The 25,055-nt window shown below is 33.8% G+C and overlaps 2 protein-coding genes across 2 annotated transcripts; both read right to left on the bottom strand.

Moving 5' to 3' along the window:
* Positions 1-14,262: 14,262 nt before the first annotated feature.
* LOC139887903 (uncharacterized) lies at positions 14,263-15,236 on the bottom strand. The gene is made up of 2 exons (XM_071870951.1): positions 14,960-15,236; positions 14,263-14,837 (listed from the first exon to the last, which is right to left on the bottom strand). Exons 1-2 carry the CDS (start codon positions 15,234-15,236, stop codon positions 14,263-14,265), a joined length of 852 nt encoding a protein of 283 aa, XP_071727052.1.
* A 917-nt stretch (positions 15,237-16,153) lies between these two features.
* Positions 16,154-17,958, bottom strand: LOC139890894 (uncharacterized). Its single transcript, XM_071873820.1, has one exon. It carries the CDS (start codon positions 17,830-17,832, stop codon positions 16,360-16,362), a length of 1,473 nt encoding a protein of 490 aa, XP_071729921.1. The 5' UTR covers positions 17,833-17,958; the 3' UTR covers positions 16,154-16,359.
* Positions 17,959-25,055: the final 7,097 nt, after the last annotated feature.

Raw genomic sequence — 25,055 nt, 5'->3', positions numbered from 1 at the left:
ATACATATAAAGTTCATCGGGGTTGGAATTAGATTTCTCTATTTTTATGCCCTTTCCCTTATTATTTTCTTTTGACTTTTTAAATTCAGTTGGGGTAATTTCTATAACATCATCGGAATTCTCGTCGGAATTCGATTCATCGGAGAATTGGTAATCCTCCCAATATTTTGCTTCCTTGGCGGAAACACCATTGACCATAATTAACCTTGGTCGGTTGGTTGAGGATTCTCTTTTACTTAACCGTTTTATTATTTCCCCCACCGGTTCTATTTCTTCTTCCGGTTCCGATTCTTCTTCCGGTTCCGATTCTTCTTCCAGTTCCGACTCTTCTTCCGGTTCCTCTTCGGGAACTTGTGAATCAGTCCACGAATCATTCCAATTTACATTTGACTCTTCATTATTATTAGGTGAGTCAATGGGACTTGTTCTAGAGGTAGACATCTATCACATAATATCAAACACGTTAAGAGATTAATATATCACATAATATTCATATGTTAAAAATATATAGTTTCCAACAAAAATGTTAAGCAATCATTTTTAAAGAAAATACGGTCGAAGTCCAGACTCACTAATGCATCCTAACAAACTCGATAAGACACACTAATGCAAATTTTCTGGTTCTCTAAGACCAACGCTCGGATACCAACTGAAATGTCCCGTTCTTATTGATTAAAAACGTTCCATATTAATTGATTTCGTTGCGAGGTTTTGACCTCTATATGAGACGTTTTTCAAAGACTGCATTCATTTTTAAAACAAACCATAACCTTTATTTCATAAATAAAGGTTTAAAAAGATTTACGTAGATTATCAAATAATGATAATCTAAAATATCCTGTTTACACACGACCATTACATAATGGTTTACAATACAAATATGGTACATCGAAATCAGTTTCTTGAATGCAGTTTTTACACAATATCATACAAACATGGACTCCAAATCTTGTCCTTATTTTAGTATGCAACAGCGGAAGCTCTTAGTATTCACCTGAGAATAAACATGCTTTAAACGTCAACAAAAATGTTGGTGAGTTATAGGTTTAACCTATATATATCAAATCGTAACAATAGACCACAAGATTTCATATTTCAATACACATCCCATACATAGAGATAAAAATCATTCATATGGTGAACACCTGGTAACCGACATTAACAAGATGCATATATATATAAGAATATCCCCATCATTCCGGGACACCCTTCGGATATGATATAAATTTCGAAGTACTAAAGCATCCGGTACTTTGGATGGGGTTTGTTAGGCCCAATAGATCTATCTTTAGGATTCGCGTCAATTAGGGTGTCTGTTCCCTAATTCTTAGATTACCAGACTTAATAAGAAGGGGCATATTCGATTTCGATAATTCAACCATAGAATGTAGTTTCACGTACTTGTGTCTATTTTGTAAATCATTTATAAAACCTGCATGTATTCTCATCCCAAAAATATTAGATTTTAAAAGTGGGACTATAACTCACTTTCACAGATTTTTACTTCGTCGGGAAGTAAGACTTGGCCACTGGTTGATTCACGAACCTATAACAATATATACATATATATCAAAGTATGTTTAAAATATATTTACAACACTTTTAATATATTTTGATGTTTTAAGTTTATTAAGTCAGCTGTCCTCGTTAGTAACCTACAACTAGTTGTCCACAGTTAGATGTACAGAAATAAATTGATAAATATTATCTTGAATCAATCCACGACCTAGTGTATACGTATCTCAGTATTGATCACAACTCAAACTATATATATTTTGGAATCAACCTCAACCCTGTATAGCTAACTCCAACATTCACATATAGAGTGTCTATGGTTGTTCCGAAATATATATAGATGTGTCGACATGATAGGTCGAAACATTGTATACGTGTCTATGGTATCTCAAGATTACATAATATACAATACAAGTTGATTAAGTTATGGTTGGAATAGATTTGTTACCAATTTTCACGTTGCTAAAATGAGAAAATTATCCAATCTTGTTTTACCCATAACTTCTTCATTTTAAATCCGTTTTGAGTGAATCAAATTGCTATGGTTTCATATTGAACTCTATTTTATGAATCTAAACAGAAAAGTATAGGTTTATAGTCAGAAAAATAAGTTACAAGTCGTTTTTGTAAAGGTAGTCATTTCAGTCGAAAGAACGACGTCTAGATGACCATTTTAGAAAACATACTTCCACTTTGAGTTTAACCATAATTTTTGGATATAGTTTCATGTTCATAATAAAAATCATTTTCTCAGAATAACAACTTTTAAATCAAAGTTTATCATAGTTTTTAATTAACTAACCCAAAACAGCCCGCGGTGTTACTACGACGGCGTAAATCCGGTTTTACGGTGTTTTTCGTGTTTCCAGGTTTTAAATCATTAAGTTAGCATATCATATAGATATAGAACATGTGTGTAGTTAATTTTAAAAGTCAAGTTAGAAGGATTAACTTTTGTTTGCGAACAAGTTTAGAATTAACTAAACTATGTTCTAGTGATTACGGGTTTAAACCTTCGAATAAGATAGTTTTATATATATGAATCGAATGATGTTATGAACATCATTACTACCTCAAGTTTAGTAGGTAAACCTACTGGAAGTGACAAGAAATGATCTAGCTTCAAAGGATCTTGGATGGCTTGAAAGTTCTTGAAGTAGGATCATGACACAAAAACAAGTTCAAGTAAGATTTTTACTCGAATTAAGATAGTTTATAGTTATAGAAATTGAATCAAAGTTTGAATATGAATATTACCTTGAATAAGAAAGATAACCTACTGTATATAACAAAGGTCTCTTGATCTTAGATGATTACTTGGAATGGATTAGAAAGCTTGGAAGTAAATTAGTAAACTTGAAGGGATTTTTGAAGTGTTCTTGAAGTGTTCTTCCTATGATGATTATAGCTTGATTCTTGAAGTGATTTTTGATGAAGATGATGATTAACTACTGGAAAAATACGTTCATAATAGTGTGTGTGTGTTGAGAGAGAATTAGAAAGAGAATTGGAAGTGAAATGGAGTGAATGATGAGTGGTAATTGGTGAGTGGTGAGTGGGGTTAAAAGGAGTTCTAGTTAGTTGACTAGCTCATGGTAGAAGTTAAAATTGATTAGTCATACATGACATAATCAAGAGTGGAATCCCATGCTAGTTCCTATTGGTATATACTCATAGTAAGTACGTTTTGAAGCTGTGTATAATACGGGTAAGAATACGACTAGAATTCTTGATGAAAGAAAAGAATGGAAAAGTAACTGTAACCATTTTCGTTAAGTATGAGTGTTTTGATATATGTCTTGAAGTCTTCCAAAAGTATTTTAATACATCTAAATACACTACATGTATATACATTTTAACTGAGTCGTTAAGTCATCGTTAGTCGTTACATGTAAGTGTTGTTTTGAAACCTTTAAGTTAACGATCTCAATTAATGTTGTTAACCCATTATTTATTATATCTAATGAGATGTTAAATTATTATATTATCATGATATTATGATATATTAATATATCTTAATATGATATATATACATTTAAATGTCGTTACAACGATAATCGTTACATATATGTCTCGTTTCGAAATCCTTAAGTTAGTAGTCTTGTTTATATGTATATAACTCATTGTTAATATACTTATGGAGATACTTACTTATCATAATCTCATGTTAACCATATGTATATCCATATATATATATATCGTCATGTCATTTTTACAAGTTTTAACGTTCGTGAATCGCCGGTCAACTTGGGTGGTCAATTGTCTATATGAAACATATTTCAGTTAATCAAGTCTTAACAAGTTTGATTGCTTAACATGTTGGAAACATTTAATCATGTAAATATCAATCTCAATTAATATATATAAACATGAAAAAGTTCGGGTCACTACATACGGACCAGGGGTTAACAGAACGAAAGGAACAAATGGTGTCGGAACGAGTAATGGCGGAGCAAGTAGTGTCGGAGCAAGTTATGCCAATGTAGTTTGTTATAAATGTGGAAAACCGGGCCACATTATTAGAAATTACCCGAACCAGGAGAACAAGAATGGACAAGGCCGCGGAAGAGTTTTCAATATTAATGCGGCAGAGGCACAGGAAGACCCGGAGCTTGTTACGGGTACGTTTCTTATTGACAATAAATCTGCTTACGTTTTATTTGATTCGGGTGCGGATAGAAGCTATATGAGTAGAGATTTTTGTGCTAAATTAAGTTTTCCATTGACGCCGTTGGATAGTAAATTTTTACTCGAATTAGCAAACGGTAAATTAATTTCAGCAGATTATATATGCCGGAATCGAGAAATTAAACTGGGTATCGAAATATTTAAGATTGATTTGATACCAGTAGAGTTAGGGAGTTTTGATGTAATAGTTGGCATGGACTGGCTGAAGGAGATGAAAGTAGAGATCGTATGTTACAAAAATGCAATTCGCATTGTATGAGAAGAAGGAGAACCCTTAATGGTGTACGGAGAAAAGGGCAACACGAAGCTCTATCTTATTAGTAATTTGAAGGCACAAAAACTAATAAGAAAAGGTTGATATGCTGTTCTAGCACACGTCGAGAAAGTACAAACTGAAGAAAAAAGCATCAATGATGTTCCCGTCGCAAAAGAATTTCCCGATGTATTTTCGAAAGAATTACCGGGACTACCTCCACATCGATCTGTTGAATTTCAAATAGATCTTGTACCAGGAGCTGCACCAATAGCTCGTGCTCCTTACAGACTCGCATCCAGCGAGATGAAAGAACTGCAAAGCCAACTGCAAGAACTATTAGAACGTGGTTTCATTCGACCAAGCACATCACCATGGGGAGCTCCTGTTTTGTTTGTCAAGAAGAAGGATGGTACATTTAGGTTGTGTATTGACTACAGAGAGTTGAATAAACTTACCATCAAAAACTGTTATCCACTGCCGAGAATTGACGACTTATTTAATCAACTACAAGGCTCGTCGGTTTATTCAAAAATCGATTTACGTTCTGGATATCATCAAATGCGAGTAAAGGAGGATGATATTCCAAAAACTGCTTTTAGGACGCGTTATGGTCATTACGAGTTTATGGTTATGCCGTTTGGATTGACTAACGCACCAGCTGTGTTCATGGACCTTATGAACCGAGTGTGTGGGCCATATCTTGACAAGTTTGTCATTGTTTTCATCGATGACATACTTATTTACTCAAAGAATGATCAAGAGCACGAAGAACATTTGAGAAAAGTTCTAGAAGTATTGAGGAAAGAAAACCTGTACGCTAAGTTTTCAAAGTGTGCATTTTGGTTGGAAGAAGTTCAATTCCTCGGTCACATAGTGATCAAAGAAGGTATCCAGGTGGACCCGGCAAAGATCGAAACCGTTGAAAAGTGGGAAACCCCAAAAACTCCGAAGCATATACGTCAATTTTTAGGATTGGCTGGTTACTAAAGAAGATTTATCCAAGATTTCTCCAAAATAGCAAAATCCTTGACTGCATTAACGCATAAAGGGAAGAAATTTGAATGGAAGGATGAACAAGAGAAGGTGTTTCAGTTATTGAAGAAAAGGCTAACTACGGCACCTATATTGTCATTGCCTGAAGGGAATGATGATTTTGTGATTTATTGTGACGCATCAAAGCAAGGTCTCGGTTGTGTATTAATGCAACGAATGAAGGTGATTGCTTATGCGTCTAGACAATTAAAGATTCACGAGCAAAATTATACAACTCACGATTTGGAATTGGGTGCTGTTGTTTTTGCATTAAAGACTTGGAGGCATTATTTATATGGGGTCAAAAGTATTATATATACCGACCACAAAAGTCTCCAACATATATTTAATCAGAAGCAACTAAATATGAGACAACGCAGGTGGATTGAACTGTTGAATGATTATGATTTTGAGATTCGATACCACCCGGAAAAGGCGAATGTGGTAGCCGACGCTTTGAGTAGAAAGGACAGAGAACCTATACGGGTAAAAGCTATGAATATAATTATTCGTACTAACCTTACTACTCAAATAAAGGAGGCGCAACAGGGGGTTGTAAAAGAAGGAGAAGTTGAAGAATGAGATACCCAAAGGATCAGAGAAACATCTTAACATTCGGGAAGACGGAACCCGATATAGGGCTGATAGAATTTGGGTACCAAGGTTTGGAGATGTGAAAGAAATGGTACTTAAAGAAGCACATAAAACCAGATATTCAATACATCCCGGAGCGGGGAAGATGTATAAAGATCTCAAGAAACACTTTTGGTGGCCGGGTATGAAAGCCGATATTGCTAAATATGTAGGAGAATGTTTGACGTGTTCTAAGGTCAAAGCTGAACATCAGAAACTATCAGGTCTACTACAACAACCTGAAATCCCGAAATGGAAATGGGAAAACATTACCATGGATTTCATTACTAAATTGCCAAGGACTGCAAGTGGTTATGATACTATTTGGGTAATAGTTGATCGTCTCACCAAGTCAGCACACTTCCTGCCAATGAGAGAAGATGACAAAATGGAGAAGTTGGCGTGATTGTATTTGAAGGAGGTTGTCTCCAGACATGGAATACCCGTCTCTATTATCTCTGATAGGGATGGTAGATTTGTTTCAAGGTTCTGGCAGACGATGCAACAAGCATTGGGGACTCGTCTAGACATGAGTACTGCCTATCATCCACAAACTGATGGGCAAAGCAAAAGGACGATACAAACACTTGAAGACATGCTACGAGCATGTGTTATTGATTTCGAAAACAGTTGGGATCGACACCTACCGTTAGCAGAATTTTCCTACAACAACAGTTATCATTCTAGTATTGAGATGGTGCCGTTTGAGGCACTTTATGGTAGAAAGTGCAGGTCTCCGATTTATTGGAATGAAGTGGGGGATAGACAGATTACAGGTCCGGAGATAATACAAGAAACTACCGAGAAAATCATCCAAATTCAACAACGATTGAAAACCGCCCAGAGTCGACAAAAGAGCTACGCGGACAGTAAAAGAAAAGATATAGAGTTTGAAATTGAAGAAATGGTCATGCTTAAGGTTTCACCTTAGAAAGGCGTTGTTCGATTTGGTAAACGGGGGAAACTAAATCCAAGGTACATTGGACCATTCAAGATTATAGATCGTGTCGGACCAGTAGCTTACCAACTGGAGCTACCTCAACAACTCGCGGCTGAACATAACACTTTCCACTTCTCGAATTTGAAGAAATGTTTTGCTAAAGAAGATCTCACTATTCCGTTGGACGAAATCCAAATCAATGAAAAACTTCAATTCATTGAAGAACCCATCGAAATAATGGATCGTGAGGTTAAGAGATTTAAGCAAAACAAGATACCGATTGTTAAGGTTCGATGGAATGCTCGTAGAGGACCCGATTTCACCTGGGAGCATGAAGATCATATGAAGAAGAAATACCCGCATCTATTTCCAGAAGATTCGTCAACACCTTCAACAGCTTAAAATTTCGGGACGAAATTTATTTAACGGGTAGGTACTGTAGTGACCCGAACTTTTCCATGTTTATATATATTAATTGAGATTGATATTTACATGACTAAATGTTTCCAATGTGTTAAGCAATCAAACTTGTTAAGACTTGATTAAATGAAATAAGTTTCATATAGACAATTGATCACCCAAGTTGACCGGCGATTCATGAACGTTACAAAATTGTAAAAACTACATGTTGTGGTATATATAGACATATATATATGGTTGACATGAGATTATGATGAGTAAGTATCTCACTAAGTATATTAACAATGTGTGATATACATAAGAAATGAGATTACTAAGTTAAGAAACTCGAAATGATATATATAACGATTATCGTTATGATAACGTCTACTAAATATATATGTATCATATTAAGATATTGATACACTATATTTAACATGATAAAATGATATTTAAATATATCATTAAGTGTGTTAACAATGAACTACATATGTAAAAACAAGACTACTAACTCAAGAATTACGAAACGAGACTTATATGTAACGATTATCGTTGTAACGATATTTTAATGTATATATCATATTAAGAGATATTCATACATCATAATATCATGATAATATAATAATTTAACATCTCATTTGATATAATAAACATTGGGTTAACAACATTAATTGAGATCATTAACTTAAAGGTTTCAAAACAACACTTACATGTAACGACTAACGAAGACTTAACGACTCCATTAGAATGTATATACATGTTTTGTTTTGATATGTATTCTTAAAATTTTGAAAGACTTCAAGACACATATCAAAGTACTTCTACTTAACAAAAATGCTTACAATTACATCCTAGTTCAGTTTCATCAACAATTCTACTCATATGCACCAGTATTCGTACCCGTACAATACACAGCTTTTAGATGTATGTACTATTGGTATTTACACTCCAATGATTAGCTCTTAGCAGCCCATGTGAGTCACCTAACACATGTGGGAACCATCATTTGGCAACTAGCATGAAATATCTCATAAAATTACAAAAATATTAGTAATCATTCATGACTTATTTACATGAAAACAAAATTACATATCCTTTATATCTAATCCATATACCAACGATCAAAAACACCTACAAACACTTTCATTCTTCAATTTTCTTCATCTAATTGATCTCTCTCAAGTTCCATCTTCAAGTTCTAAGTGTTCTTCATAAATTCCATAAATATAGTTTCATAAAAATCAAAAATACTTCCAAGTTTGCAAGTCTACTTCCAAGCTTTCTAATCCATTCCAAGTAATCATCTAAGATCAAGGAACCTTTGTTATTTACAGTAGGTTATCTTTCTAATTCAAGGTAATATTCATATTCAAACTTTGATTCAATTTCTACAACTATAACAAACTTATTTCGAGTGAAAATCTTACTTGAACTGTTTTCGTGTCATGATTCTGCTTCAAGAACTTTCAAGCCATCCAAGGATCCTTTGAAGTTAGATCCATTTTTCTCATTTCCAGTAGTTTTATCCAGAAAAATTGAGGTAGTAATGATGTTCATAACATCATTCGATTCATACATATAAAGCTATCTTATTCGAAGGTTTAAACTTGTAATCACTAGAACATAGTTTAGTTAATTCTAAACTTGTTCGCAAACAAAAGTTAATCCTTCTAACTTGACTTTTAAAATCAACTAAACACATGTTCTATATCTATATGATATGTTAACTTAATGATTTAAAACCTGGAAACACGATGAACACCATAAAATCGGATATACGCCGTCGTAGTAAACCCGGGGGCTGTTTTGGTTTGGATAATTAAAAACTATGATAAACTTTGATTTAAAAGTTGTTCTTCTGGGAAAATGATTTTTCATATGAACATGAAACTATATCCAAAAATCTTGGTTAAACTCAAAGTGAAAGTATGTTTTTCAAAATGGTCATCAAGATGTCGTTCTTTCGACGGAAATGACTACCTCTTTAGTAATTGACATGTAACTTAAATTTCCGACTATAAACCTATACTTTTTCTGTTTGGATTCTTAAATTAGAGTTCAATATGAAACCATAGCAATTTGATTCACTCAGAACGGATTTAAAATGAAGAAGTTATGGGTAAAACAAGATTGGATATTTTTGATCTTTTTAGCTACGGGAAATGTTTAACAAATCTATACAAATCATATCCTAGCTAACTTATATTATATTATACATGTATTCTAATATATTATGTAATCTTGGGATACCATATACACGTATGCAAATGTTTTGACATATCATATCGACCCATGTATATATATTATTTGGAACAACCATAGACACTCTATATGCAGTAATGTTGGAGTTAGCTATACAGGGTTGAGGTTGATTCCAAAAATATATATACTTTGAGTTGTGATTTAGCCTGAGACGTGTATACACTGGGTCGTGGATTGATTCAAGATAATATATATCGATTTATTTCTGTACATCTAACTGTGGACAACTAGTTGTAGGTTACTAACGAGGACAGCTGACTTAATACACTCAAATCTTTAAAACATAATAAAAATGGTTGTAATTATATTTTGATCATATACTTTGATATATATGTACATATTTGTATAGGTTCGTGAATCGATCCGTGGCCAAGTCTTATTTTCGAGGAAGGAAATATCTGTGAAAGTGAGTTATAGTCCCACTTTTAAAATCTAATATTTTTGGGATGAGAATACATGCAGGTTTTATAAATGATTTACAAAATAGACACAAGTACGTGAAACTACATTCTATGGTTGAATTATCGAAATCGAATATGCCCCTTTTTATTAAGTCTGGTAATCTAAGAATTAGGGAACAGACACCCTAATTGACGCGAATCCTAAAGATAGATCTATTGGGCCTAACAAACCCCATCCAAAGTACCGGATGCTTTAGTACTTCGAAATTTATATCATATCCGAAGGGTGTCCCGGAATGATGGGGATATTCTTATATATGCATCTTGTTAATGTCGTTTACCAGGTATTCACCATATGAATGATTTTTATCTCTATATATGGGATGTGTATTGAAATATGAAATCTTGTGGTCTATTGTTACGATTTGATATATATAGGTTAAACCTATAACTCACCAACATTTTTGTTGACGTTTAAAGCATATTTATTCTCAGGTGAATACTAAGAGCTTCCGCTGTTGCATACTAAAATAAGGACAAGATTTGGAGTCCATGTTTGTATGATATTGTGTAAAAACTGCATTCAAGAAACATATGTCGATGTAATATATTTCTATTATAAACCATTATGTAATGGTCGTGTGTAAACAGTATATTTTAGATTATCATTATTTGATAATCTACGTAATGTTTTTAAAATCTTTATTGATAAAATAAAGGTTATGGTTGTTTTAAAAATGAATGCAGTCTTTGAAAAACGTCTCATATAGAGGTCAAAACCTCGCAACGAAATCAATTAATATGGAACGTTTATAATCAATATGAACGGGACATTTCATTGGATGCTTGTCCTATATTGGTGGAACCAACAACATTCAACGATCACCACCAACTACATTCCACGATCACGAACTTCGATGATGCCCTAACCAATAATCAATCCTTTACAAGTAATGACATCAGTTACACTATTTGGCAAGCTACAAAATGGTTCGTTTGCTACATAATTTGGAAATACAGGAACTTAAGGGTCCTCACAAAAGAAAGAATGGGTTCCCGCAACTATTCTATCCGAAATCCAAACACAAACCTTCAGTTGGATATCCAAGCGTTCAAAACAGAAGCCACTATAATGGCAACAATGGTTAATCAACCCATCGTTTTATGTTTCGACCCTCAAACATCGTATAAGAATTGGTTAGAATTCAATTATTCGTATTGTTGTCTGTCAAATGTTTCATATTATTTATTATGAGAGCATGATTAAATGGGACGTTGGTTGTTTAACTTTGTGGTCGAATTGTAATTTGTCTCCATTTGGCTCGACCTTGTTTAATACTTTTCTCGATTTTGTAATAATGGAGTTCTCGATGTATAGATATGTATAGGTTCTTGTAATCCTTTTTAATAATAATAATACTTTCTTGCTTTTCAAGAAAAAAAAATACTAAATCGAATGACCATTACCATTATTAATTGTGGCATTACAACTCACCCATCAACCCATTCATTCAGGTGGTCTTGAGCTCTTGGCGTTATATTACAGGTCAATGAGTAAATAGGTATAGGTAAACCTATAAGGTTTTCTTATTCAAACTAGTGAAATGACCCGTGAAATCACGGGTTTGTTTAAATGAAATAATTTAATGACATGTTTTAGGTATTAAGTCAATGTAAATGCTAAAGTCATATATTTTAATGACCCGTTTGACTAAGAAACTTGTCGTTGTTTTTATAAATATATAGAGACATGTATTTTCGCATATATATGTAACGTAATTAATTTCGTAAAAAGAATCAATATTTTAATATTAATAATATAATAATTATAGTTATAATTATTATATTAAAAGTAAATAATAACAATAACAAAGTTCACTCAAAGTTAAGTATTTATATTTTTAATAATAATAAAAATTATTAGTAATAATAAATGGCTTTTAAATTTTTTTAGAAAATTAAAAGACAATTATTATATAAAAGTTGTATAATACGCTTTAAAATTTGGGTGTTTGCAGAAGATTTTACAATTTAGGAGAGTTTAGTATTTCCTTTCATAAAAGATTTCGTATTTTTTTCTATTAAATTTATATAAAATTATGATATCATTATTATAAAAATTAAAGGGTAATTAGCTTAGTTAATGATGACATCATCATTTTATAGCTTTATATGACTATACAGATAGATTACTTGGGAAAGCAAAAAATTTGTATTTATATGTAGAAAATTTAATTAGAATATCATCATTTAATTATAATCTCTCGTAATAATATCATACTCAATATTTGAATGCAAAATTATAGATGACAATAGATCGAATACAAATCGGATAATGTCATATCCTCATATTTACATTTATGTCCATTTAATTTTTATTCATCTATATTAATAATATATATATATATATATATATATATATATATATATATATATCCATTTAACGTAAACTCATCTGTTCATATTCATATTCGTTGAATTAAGCGGATTAATATATATCAGTTGAATATTAAATAAAATACTAATCTAAGGACAATTTTGACAATAAATATAGATGATAACAAATATAAATGTATAATCTTTATGTTTTTAGTTTATTAAAACTGTTTTCATTGTAATTTGTCGTTATTTGTGATTTTAACTGAACAAAATACATTATAATATGTGTAAATATATGTTTAAATTAATCTACATGTGTAACGTCTAATATTATTAGTTACAATTAGATGATTGTAATTTTCACAACCCTTATTTTTGTTAATAATTTAATATTTTCTACGTTATATGTATATGTAGATCTCTATGTACATGCATATGCATGTATTTTACTACGTATATATGTATGTATAAATGTATTTCGGGTAACGGATATATTTTTGATAATAAATTGTCATCTATATCCGATCCACGAAATATTTAAATCCAAATCCATATACATATCCATATTCATTACTCGTTCATTTACATTATCCATATCCATTATAAATGGGTCGGATCGGGTGAATATCCATAGATGAAACATTTATTGCCATCAATATACACGAGTGCTAATAAAATAATTTTCAACCGTGACACCAAGTGACATTGAGGTGTAGTAAGGGATTGCACTTTTTGGAAAAAAGTGATAATGTCATGATGTGAAGGTAATTAGTAGTGAGTGTTAAATTTGAGGGGCTGAAATTTTTTGAGTGATGTGTTAAAAGATAATTGAAAGTTTGGTAGGAAAAATATAAATTAATACTATAAATATATTTGTGTTAAATTATGATTGCCCATAAATAATCAAACGCCGACCATCTCCTTCGTCACTCAATTGACTAACGACGAGCTAAGGTTACCCGTCGTCACCCATCACCACTACACGGTCACTGGGTCCGAAAACACTACGATAGTGATATAGCTAGAACTGAATGCTAAAAGTATGAAAAAACATCTAGTAATTTATTTAATCAGAAAATAGATTAGACCATCTTTAACCCTTCGAGGCGTGTTGGCGTGTTGCTGGGTGGGGGTGGGGTGCTTGATGGGCGTGCTGGTAAAATGCTGCCTAATGGGTGGCGTGCTGAGTGGTGTGTTCCATGGGTAGGGGTGAGGTATTTTTAATTTTTTTTTTTTCATTTTTGTTGATTTTAATTTATTTGTTTAATTAGTTATTTTTTTTGTAAATTATAATCACAACAACTAAATTTAATAAAACACACTAAAATTAAAATAATACGATTACAATAATTTAGAATTCCTAAACAATAAAAGATTACAATAAAAATTCATTAAAAAACATTACAATAATTAAATAGTTCCTAAATCGTGCGACGGAAATTTGGTGGAAGATTCCAAATATGCTCGGTTAAGTCTGCACGAAGTGAATTATGCACATCTTTGTCGCGTATTTCCTTTTCTCGTGTTGCTCGAGTACCATTTCGATTCCTAACAAAAGCAGGTTGGGTTTCTGGTTCTCTCAAATACTCTTCGTCGAGTGAAGTTATAGCAAAACCGTTGTCCTCTTGGATCATATTGTGCAATAAAATACAAGCGTATAAAATGCGGGACATTTTTTTGGCTTTCCAAGCTCGTCCAGGCACACGTAATATATTGAATCTACCTTGAAGAACACCGAAAGTGCGCTCGACATCCTTTCATGCACTTTCTTGAAACCGTGTAAACTTTACAGCTAGGTCTTCGGTTGGGGATGAATATGCTTTAATAAGTGTAGCCCAATCCGGATAAATACCAGCGGCGAGATAATAACCATGTGTGTATTCATGACCATTTACTGTAAATGGTGTAGGTGGAGCGGTACCGTTCTTAATGGAATCAAACAATGGTGATTGGTTTAACACATTGATATCATTGTTGGAACCTGCAACACCAAAATAGGCGTGCCATATCCACATATCATACGAAGCTACAACTTCGAGAATAAGAGTTGATTTTTTGTGATGACCACTAGTGTATTGCCCTTGCCATGCAACAGGACAATTCTTCCATTCCCAATGCATACAATCGATGCTCCCAAGCATCCCCTTAAAACCATGTTTTGTTTCGTGCGCTGCGTATATTCGTTCAATATCATACGCAGTTGGTTTTCGTAAATACTCTTTTTGGTACAAATCAGTAACACATAAACAAAAGTTGTCTAAACAGTTTAACGATGTTTGCTCACTCATAAGCAAATATTCGTCCCACATATCACCCCCTGTTCCGTAGCCAACTGGCGTAACACATATATGATTTTTTGATAGATATTAAAAATTTGACGACCAACCGCGTCGTATTTTTCTTTAAAAAAATCAAAGTGCGAGGGTAAAGGATCAATAGAACATTCAAATATACCTGTTAAGATACGCATGAATAATTGCGGTTTCATTCGAAATCTTCTTTTAAATTTGCTATCAGGATACGTAGGATTATCATCAAAATAGTCCTTCAATAGACGTTTATCCGCACCTTCGCGATCCCTAGGAAGATACATTCGAGGTGCTCGTGTAGGTCTCTGACTTGAGCCTTCACCCGCTTCTTGGTCTAGCTCTTCGGCACATGAACGCATAACATTTAACAACATTTCATCGTCGGAAGAATCATCGTCTACAATGCGTAAAAAGGCATCCATTTAGAGTAATATTATGTTTTAAAATTTGGAAGAGTATAGATAAATAAGTTTGAAATTGTATATTGAAAGTGTGTGTGTGGTGTACGTGTATATATAGATATAAATGTTTTATTTATTTATTTAATTAATTAATTTAAATTATATCCGTTCACATATAACCGTTTTACATTTGAATTCAAATCCTTCAGACCAATAAATGCATCACACGTACACCCCAAATCCTTGCACGCGGTCCTCCTTTCCCGTGTTGGCAACCAGCACGCCGGCAATTACACCCACCAACACGCCGCGTTAGACACGTGTTGGCGGCGTGTTGGTGGCACTTTTCCTCTGAAAACGCCGCGATAGAGACGGTCTTAGGATCTTGCGAAAGTATCTACTCGCTATGGAATTTCAAGGATTTCATATAGTCAAAAAGAAAGGGGGCTGCTATAGGATGTACCAAGGGTCAATGAGTTGGTTAAATTTGGAACGCAACCAATTTTGATTGCATAACATTAACCCATCAATCGCTTTTAAAACATGGCAACTCATCACAAGTCACATTTCATGAATATTATCAACCCACGCAACGATTCAACACTTGTCCCATTTATCCATACACCCCCATCATCTTCCATTTTTTATTCAATCCTAGGTCTCTTTCCTTTCTTTTTCCAAATATATTGAATGGACCCCTAATATAATATAGTATATGTTCATTATAATATCAACAACCCAATTACAAACATCCTTACACCATTCAATTCATGCTAATACCTAATATCCAATTAGTAGGTTACCAGTAACTTTACCATAAACTTAAGTTCACTCAAAGTCACAACCATTTTGCTAAAACTTATTTTCATGCTATATAAGAACATAATGAAATTCTAGAACAGTAACTTGTAAACTTATATAGACCATATACGTATAGATAAACAGCACAAATTTATATCGATTCTCAAACACATATATACATAACAACTTGAATGAACATACGACAATATATTAATATATATCTATATCTATACTACACTTATAACGCACACAAACACTTATCAGAATACCATGACTTAGATTATTCAACATCATATAATAATTTATAAATAAACTCGAAACGAACTTATTCAATTCATAAGAATCATATAGAGCCTTGAGGTACCTTTGTTGAAGCAATCACCTTACCATCTTGACTCAATGTTCCTGGTACTACTCCCATTGCTTGATGATACTGATGTGTATTCTGTTGCAACGCTTGTTGTGGTTGCTGATGTGGTGTTACCATAGCTCCCTGCGCAGTATAGTAAACATGCCTACCGACGCCGTTATCATACGCCACTTGACCATAACTTCCCTCTGTCATCCCAGCCGTTGACTGAACCATTCTAATCCCTTCTTGTTTTTGTAATTGTTGTTGTGGAGTGAATACAGGTTGTTGTGGTGCTGCTACCTGTTGTGCCGGTTGCATGTCGCTATAAACCGGTTGTTCCCGGTAAACATCCGACGGCATCCTCTGATATGCATAGTAACCTTGAGGTTGACCTTGGCCTTGACCGTGGCTAACGGGACCTGTAACTGGTCTAGCAATAGGCGCGTGATACATATTAGACGGAGCAGGTACCATATAAACCGGTTGTTGATCGGATGAAACATTAGACGCCGTAAATCCGCCGGAGATTTGATATCCAGGTGACGGAGACGGTACGTTTCCAGGTAACGTCGTCGTAGTTACTTTTTCCGCCGATCGTTGTACGTAATAATCTCCGGCGTATTCATCACTCTGTCTCCTGTACATATTTTGCTGTTGTAATTGCTGCTGCTGTTGTAATTGTTGTTGATCTTCTGTAATTCGTAACCGTCTCAGATCCTGAATATGTTTCTGGATCCGATCCGATTCGATTGCACGTTCATCTAGACCGGAAACGTCCGGTTCATGATGACGAACCGACGGATCTGATATTTGATCCCGAACTATCGGAACCGGCACCGGCATCATTACCGGAGCAGGAACCGGCACCGGAACCGGCGCTACACCTTTCTCTGAGCCGAATAGAAAATCAGCATTTCCAGCCGACTGAACCGGACCGGAATTCAACGCATCAACGAAACGGTCACGATCCGATCTTCCTTCAGTGGATCCAAAACTATGAGCCGGACTTTGAGCAGTAACCGAAACAGTATTAGGAAATAGAAATATCCTCAATCTCGCCGGTTTAGGTGACGCTCTGTTTAATCGATCGTATTCATTCATCATGTGATCGAGATCTTCATCGTTCGTGACGGAAATCAACGCGTCGAGATCTTCACCGGGTAATTGATACTTAAAACACATGTCTGAATCACATAAGGTTGATAGTTTAATAGCGAGAACGTTGAATTTAATTGTACGATCAACGGCTAATATTTTAGTTTCACCGCCGACGTAGGCTAGCTGGTTATCGTGAGGTCTAGGGTGAATTTTACCGCCATAACTGCACATAAGCTTGACTTTATAATTATTGTTCGAACCGGTTGATTGATCATCCCAAGGCGGTGGATTATCAAAGTCGATTTCGCGTGATCGCGGCGAAGAACCACCGGATTCAGGGTAGGAATTGTAAGAGTAGTTTTCCATGGGCGTAAGTTAGCAGGAAACAGGGGGAAGCATTAAGAGTGATTGGGGGGTTAGTGTGCTGAGTTTCAGTGTGGGCTTGTGGAAAATTTGAGGAACATGGGGAAGTGGAAAATGGGCTTTTTATCTTGGTGTTTGTCTTAATTTATTACTCCGTTTATTTTATACTCCCTCGGTTAAATTATTTATTTATTTTATTATTGATATAATTTTCATCAAGTTTAATTTTTATTTATTTTTATTTTTTTTATTTTTATTTTTTGAAAAGCAAGATATTATATTAACTCACAAATCGCAAAATACAATGTATGATACAACGCAATCGTAGAGATACCGAGCTAGAATCCTACGTCCACTAGAGATTAATTTTCATCAAGTTTAATGCAACACAAACAAATGAATTTAAACTTATTTAAATAATAAAGACTGCAAAAGTCAATGATGAACACTTATGGAACGAATGATATATTTTACTACTCTGTTTATTTTATTTTTTATTTTACTACTCCGTAATATTAACAGTTGTTGTTAACATCCATTAAGTCATATTACATGACGGTTAGGCCACTTGCTATGGTACAACCCTTTCACTATCATTTTCTCTGCCACATCAGCGCCACATCAACACAAACCCTTTAACATTCCTTTCACTAAATACTCACTATCATACACTCCATTTCAAACTTTAACCCATTTAAATTTATTAAATAAATACACACATGATTTAAATTGGAACTCACACACCTCCTTTCACAATCCGTTACTACCTTCACTAACAATCCCTTTCACAATGTGCTCACTATCATGGTGAGTGAGTGGCGGCCTTTAACAATCTCTTTCACATTACGATAGCATATGGCCTTACTACTCTATTTATCTATAACATATTTTCTTCGAAAATAATAATAAGAATAATTAAATATATAAAAGGATTTTCATCAAAAAAGAAAAAAAAACGAACTCAAAACGATACAAAAAGTTAAGAAGGAACTCAAACAATAGACAAACACCAAACGCCACTAAGTAAAACGAGGGCACAACAACGTGATACACCAAACAACAATGTGAGCTTAGAACAACAAAAAACAAACGTAAGACGGCTTTTATTGCTGGACGTCAGATTTTAGATGGGCCTCTCATGTTGAGCGAGATTATCGATTGGTATAAACGTAAAAATAAAAAGATGCTCATGTTCAAAGTCGATTTTGAGAAGGCGTATGATTCTGTTAATTGGGAGTATCTTTTATCTATGTTACCGATTCTTGGGTTTAGTGACAAATGGTGTTCTTGGATCAAGGGGTGCCTTTTTTCTGCCCGTACTTCGGTTCTTGTAAATGGCTCTCCGACTCGTGAATTTCCTGTGAAACGTGGCTTGAGACAAGGTGACCCGCTTAGCCTTTTTTATTTATTATTGTTATGGAAGGGCTTCATTTAGCGTTCCGTCAAGCTATGGAAAGAAATATTATTCGTGGGATTAATGTGGGGACTGAGAATATTAGTCTTTCCCATTTTATTTATGCGGATGATGTTGTGATTTTTTCGGATTGGAATGTCATAGAATTGAGGCGAATTCTTCTTATCTTGGAAGTGTTTCACAAAACTTCGGGTTTAAGGTTGAATGTTAATAAGTCGCATGTCTTTGGAATTGGTGTAGATCATATGGAGGTGGAAACATTCGCCAATGCTACGGGCACCCGAGTATGTACGTTTCCTACGACTTATTTGGGTATTCCCATTGGTTCTAATATGAATATGGTTTTGAATTGGAAATCGCTAGTAGTTAAGTTTCGTACGAAGCTGGCCACTTGGAAAGCGAATCTTATGTCGGTTGGTGGTAGATTGACTCTTATAAAATATGTAATGGGTAGTTTGGGGATTTATTAGTTCTCATTGTTTAAATGCCCCGTTACTATTATTAAACGTCTTGAATCGATACGAGCTACATTCTTTTGGGGTGGAAGTAATTCGACCAAAAAAAATGTCTTGGGTTAAATGGGAGAAAGTTTTAGATTCGTTTAATAAAGGCGGGCTCAATATTGGAAGTCTTAAAGCATTTAATTACGACTTAGTATTTAAATGGTGGTGGCGTTTTCTAAAGAGCCCGAATGCTTTATGGACTAGAGTTATGAAGTCGATCCATGGCCATAATTTTTTCGATGCTACTGTTGGCTCATCTACCTGGTCATCGATCACTAATTGTTGCTCGAAATTGGTCTCTAATCAGACACTTCCTTCTGATTCTTTTCGGATCCTTGTGGGCGATGGTCACAACATACGTTTTTGGCACGATTTATGGGTTGGAAATGAACCGCTTTCTTTTCGTTTTAATAGAATTCTCCACCTTGATTCTACATCTAACGCAACCATCTCGGATAAATGGGTGAACGGTAATTGGGTGTTCACTTGGGTTAGAGATAACTTAGGTGGAAGAAATGAAACTCTTATAAACACTCTTCTCGAGACTATTGGTAAACCGGTGCTAAGTGATCGGCCGGATTCATGGTTGTGTTCGTTTTCTAATGACGGGTGTTATACGGTGAAAAAAGCGAGGGAGTTGATCGATAATAAGTTACTTCCCACATCGCAGATTCACACGGTCTGGTACGACTTTATCCCTAGAAAAGTTAATGTTTTTTTATGGCGTTTTCGTTTAGATTCCCTCCCGGTTCGTTGGAATCTTTCCGCGAAAGGGATTGATGTTTCTTCGATTGTTTGCCCGTCATGTATTAATGGGGTATAAACTAGAGACCACTTATTTTTCGATTGTGATTTGGCTCGTGATTTATGGTGGAAAGTTCGTATTTGACTCGATTGTGATATGCCTCATTTTGTTTCATGAGATTCTTTTTTGGTATGGTTAGAAGGTGTACGTTTACGGTCTTCTTCCAAGGATAGGATCATTGCGGTTATGGTGACGTCGTTATGGGCTCTTTGGCGATTCAGGAACGGCCTCGTTTTTTCAGATTCTTTTTGTAACAAGAGTAGTTTATTTGATTTTGTTAGATTAATTACTTTTCGTTTGATTAAAAATAGAGGTCATTTAGTTTTCAATTGGAATTCATGGCTTGCTATACCTTTGTAATCAACCCTTAGCTCCTTGCTAAGGATCGTTTTTTTCTAATTTAATTATTCTTTGACCGTAAAAAAAAAATAAAAAAACAAGAAACAATTGGACCCAACCACAAAACCTACGATGCAAATAACAACTAACAAACAAACATTAAATATTATATACCTAAACCAACGAACAAAAACAAGTAACCATGATCCGAATCCAGAAGACAAATTGCAACAACTCAAATTCAAAAAGACACACTCGCCGATCGGGAGACGAAATCAAACCAAACCAACGAGGCTACCTAAACCTAACCACAATTACTTTTTGAGAAAACAAGACTCGTCATTCTGAATAGTGAATATCTTTCATGAATATCCCGAACTTTCTAACTCATGGACCAGTTTCTTTTCCTTATTCTTGGGGTTGATGAATTTTTATCCAAAGTCAAACCACGAATTTACTATTCTTATTATTTTTCTTAATAATAACTTGTACGGAAACTACTTACAGTTTTTACTATTAAAGATTAACTGTAATAATGGACGTTAAAGCACCTCCAACCATAACTCCATAACATGAATAATTGAACTATTAGTTTAATCTCACGTCAGTATTTTTTTTATAAATATCGAAGCTCTGAATAAATGGATGTATATGAGAATCATATCATAATATTACTTAATTTAAACAACTAATCATTTAATAATAATATTTTCATTCATTAACTAAAATATTACATTAACTAATTTTATACAATTTACTATTATAAATAATACATTCAATTATAAATTATTACACTAACACGTTAAGAATTTGGGCCGGAGAGATTGTAACAACTCTTCCCATGTCAGATTGATAAATAAAACGTGAGTCTTTTATAAGTTTAATGTAATGTCTAATTAATATAATTCAGTACGATTTTAATTGAAAATAGGAGATATCCCATTTTTTGGAACATCGCTTTTATTAAAACAAAGGTTTAACCCCCTAATAAAGAACTAGATGGGCCGACCTCCAAAAATACAATGGAAAATTACAATGACTTTTTAACCCACTCGACCCAACAAAGATTACATCGCCCTCTATTATTCATCCATTTAAAAGAAAAACTACATATCGAGTCGGAAATCAAGATCTTCTTGCCTCTTGAGAATTAAAAATTATATTATCCTGAAACTTCCGTATGTGCCATAACATGCACGAGATGACAACATACACCTTATTCTTCTTGTTCGAATCACTGTTCCAACATTAAACCAACAAATCTAATCGCTCCATTCTTCAAACTGAGGGAATCGAACATCTAGCCATAAAATGATCTTGTGCCTCAAATCTTTACCGAGACTACACTCAAATAAAAAGTGATTCAAGGATTCAATGTAGACCTCACAATACATACATCCAATCCTATCAATCTCTATACACTAGCCGATAAGTTTAGTCTTTAGGGGGCCGATCATACGCTACACATCACATAAAAATGTTAACTTTTTGTGGAAGAATCCTTTGCCACCTGGTAACTATATTCGAGTTATGAGAATCAATATGAAGTCGTGTGAAACTAACAACAACAATTCGGTCTGGAGGGGTGATTGTCTTTCAAGGTGTGATGGGTACGTGACTCGCGCATCTCTTGATATTTGATTCGCTTTGAGGGTTGTTTTATTGTTCCTGAAGAATTCTGTACATTTGAGCCTCGTGTTATAACATATAACTAGTAAGAGAGGCCCGCGCGATGCAGCGGGGTTTTTCGAGTTGCATACTCATATTTAACATAGTGTTATGTATTTACATAATTAAAAACACGTTGATGCGGGTGTGTTTGGATAATGTACCTAATGGCCTACGCTTTTTTAACGCCAGTAAAATCGCGTAAAAAAGGGGACGAAACCATCGATATGACGTAGTTAGTTTGGGTTGTTTATTATATGTGTGTATATATGTTTGAAAAATAGTCCGAAATATTTATCGTTTTATTAAAAAACGTCTGTTTCGCGTATATTTAGTTGCGTTGTGTTCGTAAGATTATTTCGAGTTGAACGACAGTGTCAGAAAAATTTAAATCGCAGCGAGCAGGAAGAAACGGCCTGTTAAAAATTTGGGTGGAATTTGTTTAATAAAATAGTAATTTTACATGTTATATCCCTGAAAAAGTTGTAGAATGGATCATAGTTTAGGGGGCAGTTTTGTAGTTTTTTTTTGTTGAATATCGTTTAAGAAGTTTGAAATGCCCCAAACTACCAAAATTTATATATATATATGTGTGTGTGTGTGTGTGTGTGTGAGATCAACTCTTTATTCCATATGAGTGATGATATGTACACAACTCATTTTTGTTATGTACACAATCATCGTATTCTACAGTGTTGTACAGTATAATACTGTAAAGCATGATGGTTGTGTACATAATAAAAATGAGTTGTGTAAATATCACTCCCCATATGACATTTCATATGCATATATATCATCATATCATTTGTTATAATAATATAATAATATTGCCTTTCAAAACTTAATCAGTTGGGACTATGTAATGATTCAAAATTTAGATAACATTTGATATCCAAAAGTATTTGATATCAAAAGTATGTATGATGATGAGGATAAAACTGAAATAATAATCAAAATAGTGTAATATGAATATATGATTTTTGTATATATAGTACGTGTCGATGACAGTTTGGGAGGTGGGATCCAGTGTGGAAAGGAACACCATATGCAAACAGCCAACTATAGTGTTGCCAGGTTTAACAGGAAATTTGATAAGGGCCACGTCCAACAGTGATCCTAAAATAGTCCACATCGACATGGCTACGTATATCATGTATGATGTATACATTATTTTTAGTCAGCTTCACGTTTCATTCCATCACATTTGCTCATCCTTAAAGTCCGGGGATGATTCTAACACACTTTTTTTTTTATCCTCACACGCCTATTTTAACCTTTTACTCTTCTAATAATACTTCATTTCTTTAAATTGGTGTGTGAGGATCAAAAAAGTGTGTGTGAGAATCATCCCCCTTAAAGTCCTGGTTTTATAAATAATATATTATTAATAATAATAATAATAATAATAATAATAATAATAATAATAATAATAATAATAATATTGAGTAATATTGATATATATTATTTTATTATAATATAATATAATTATTATAATTATAATATAATACTCTTGTAGCTACCAGCTTAGCACAGATCAGATCTTGAACAAATTAGTCGTTGCGCGTCTAAAGCTTGGGTAGTTATCTTGAATTTACATTTTAGGTGTACACAAAGTCAAAGAAAAAAAAAATAATAATAATATTATAGAGTAACTATTACATATATTATATTATATGCAATTATACAATTTTATATTAGAATTTAAAAATTATCTTTCTTAAATTTTAAACATTAAAGATTGACAAAAACACTCGAGTCATAGTTTCATTAGATACTCCTGCCCTACCATATATATATTTTAGTAGGCTTATAAACGTTATATCCTAGAAATATTATGAATGTAATGTGTATTTTTCTTAAAAGTAATAGAAGTATAAATGAGGCGAGTTACTCACTGCTCACCCAATTTAGATTTTAGACTTGATAAAATAAAATGTTTTATACTATGATTTGAGGTGAAGGTAAACGAGTTTAAGTCTGACTTTAGTATCATTTGAAATTTGAGCTTCTTATAATCTTATTCCAATCTCAATCAGATAACAAGCCTAACTGACTTTTTCAATAACATAGGTTATTTTTGTTATGTACAATGAAATATAAATAATATAAAGTCATATGATTACAATTAAATAATTATTATTTATGTACAATAATAATGTAATATGTTATATAAATAATGTAAACCCCCATATTATTATTGATTACGTTAGACGCTATATATAGGCTACATAAAACCTTGGGGAACCCTAAACTCACAAACGGGCCGGGCTTAATCATAATATATTCTCTAACACTTCCCGACAGTCTGAACGATGAAATCGCAAAAGTTCGGACTGTAACAAAACACTATTATGATTAAGCCCGACCCGTTTATGAGTTTAGGGTTTCTAGGGTTTTATTTATTTAAGATGGTGGATTGGGAATGGGGCGGCTTAGATGCGGCACGGGACAGCCAACTAGGTCTCGGGATTAGATCTGTCTCATACCATGTTAAGCA

Source organism: Rutidosis leptorrhynchoides, chromosome 2, assembly GCF_046630445.1.
Source record: "Rutidosis leptorrhynchoides isolate AG116_Rl617_1_P2 chromosome 2, CSIRO_AGI_Rlap_v1, whole genome shotgun sequence".
Classification (NCBI taxonomy): Eukaryota; Viridiplantae; Streptophyta; class Magnoliopsida; order Asterales; family Asteraceae; genus Rutidosis; species Rutidosis leptorrhynchoides.
Note: the sequence above shows the minus strand (reverse complement) of the source record. Positions and strands in the feature narration are given on the sequence as shown.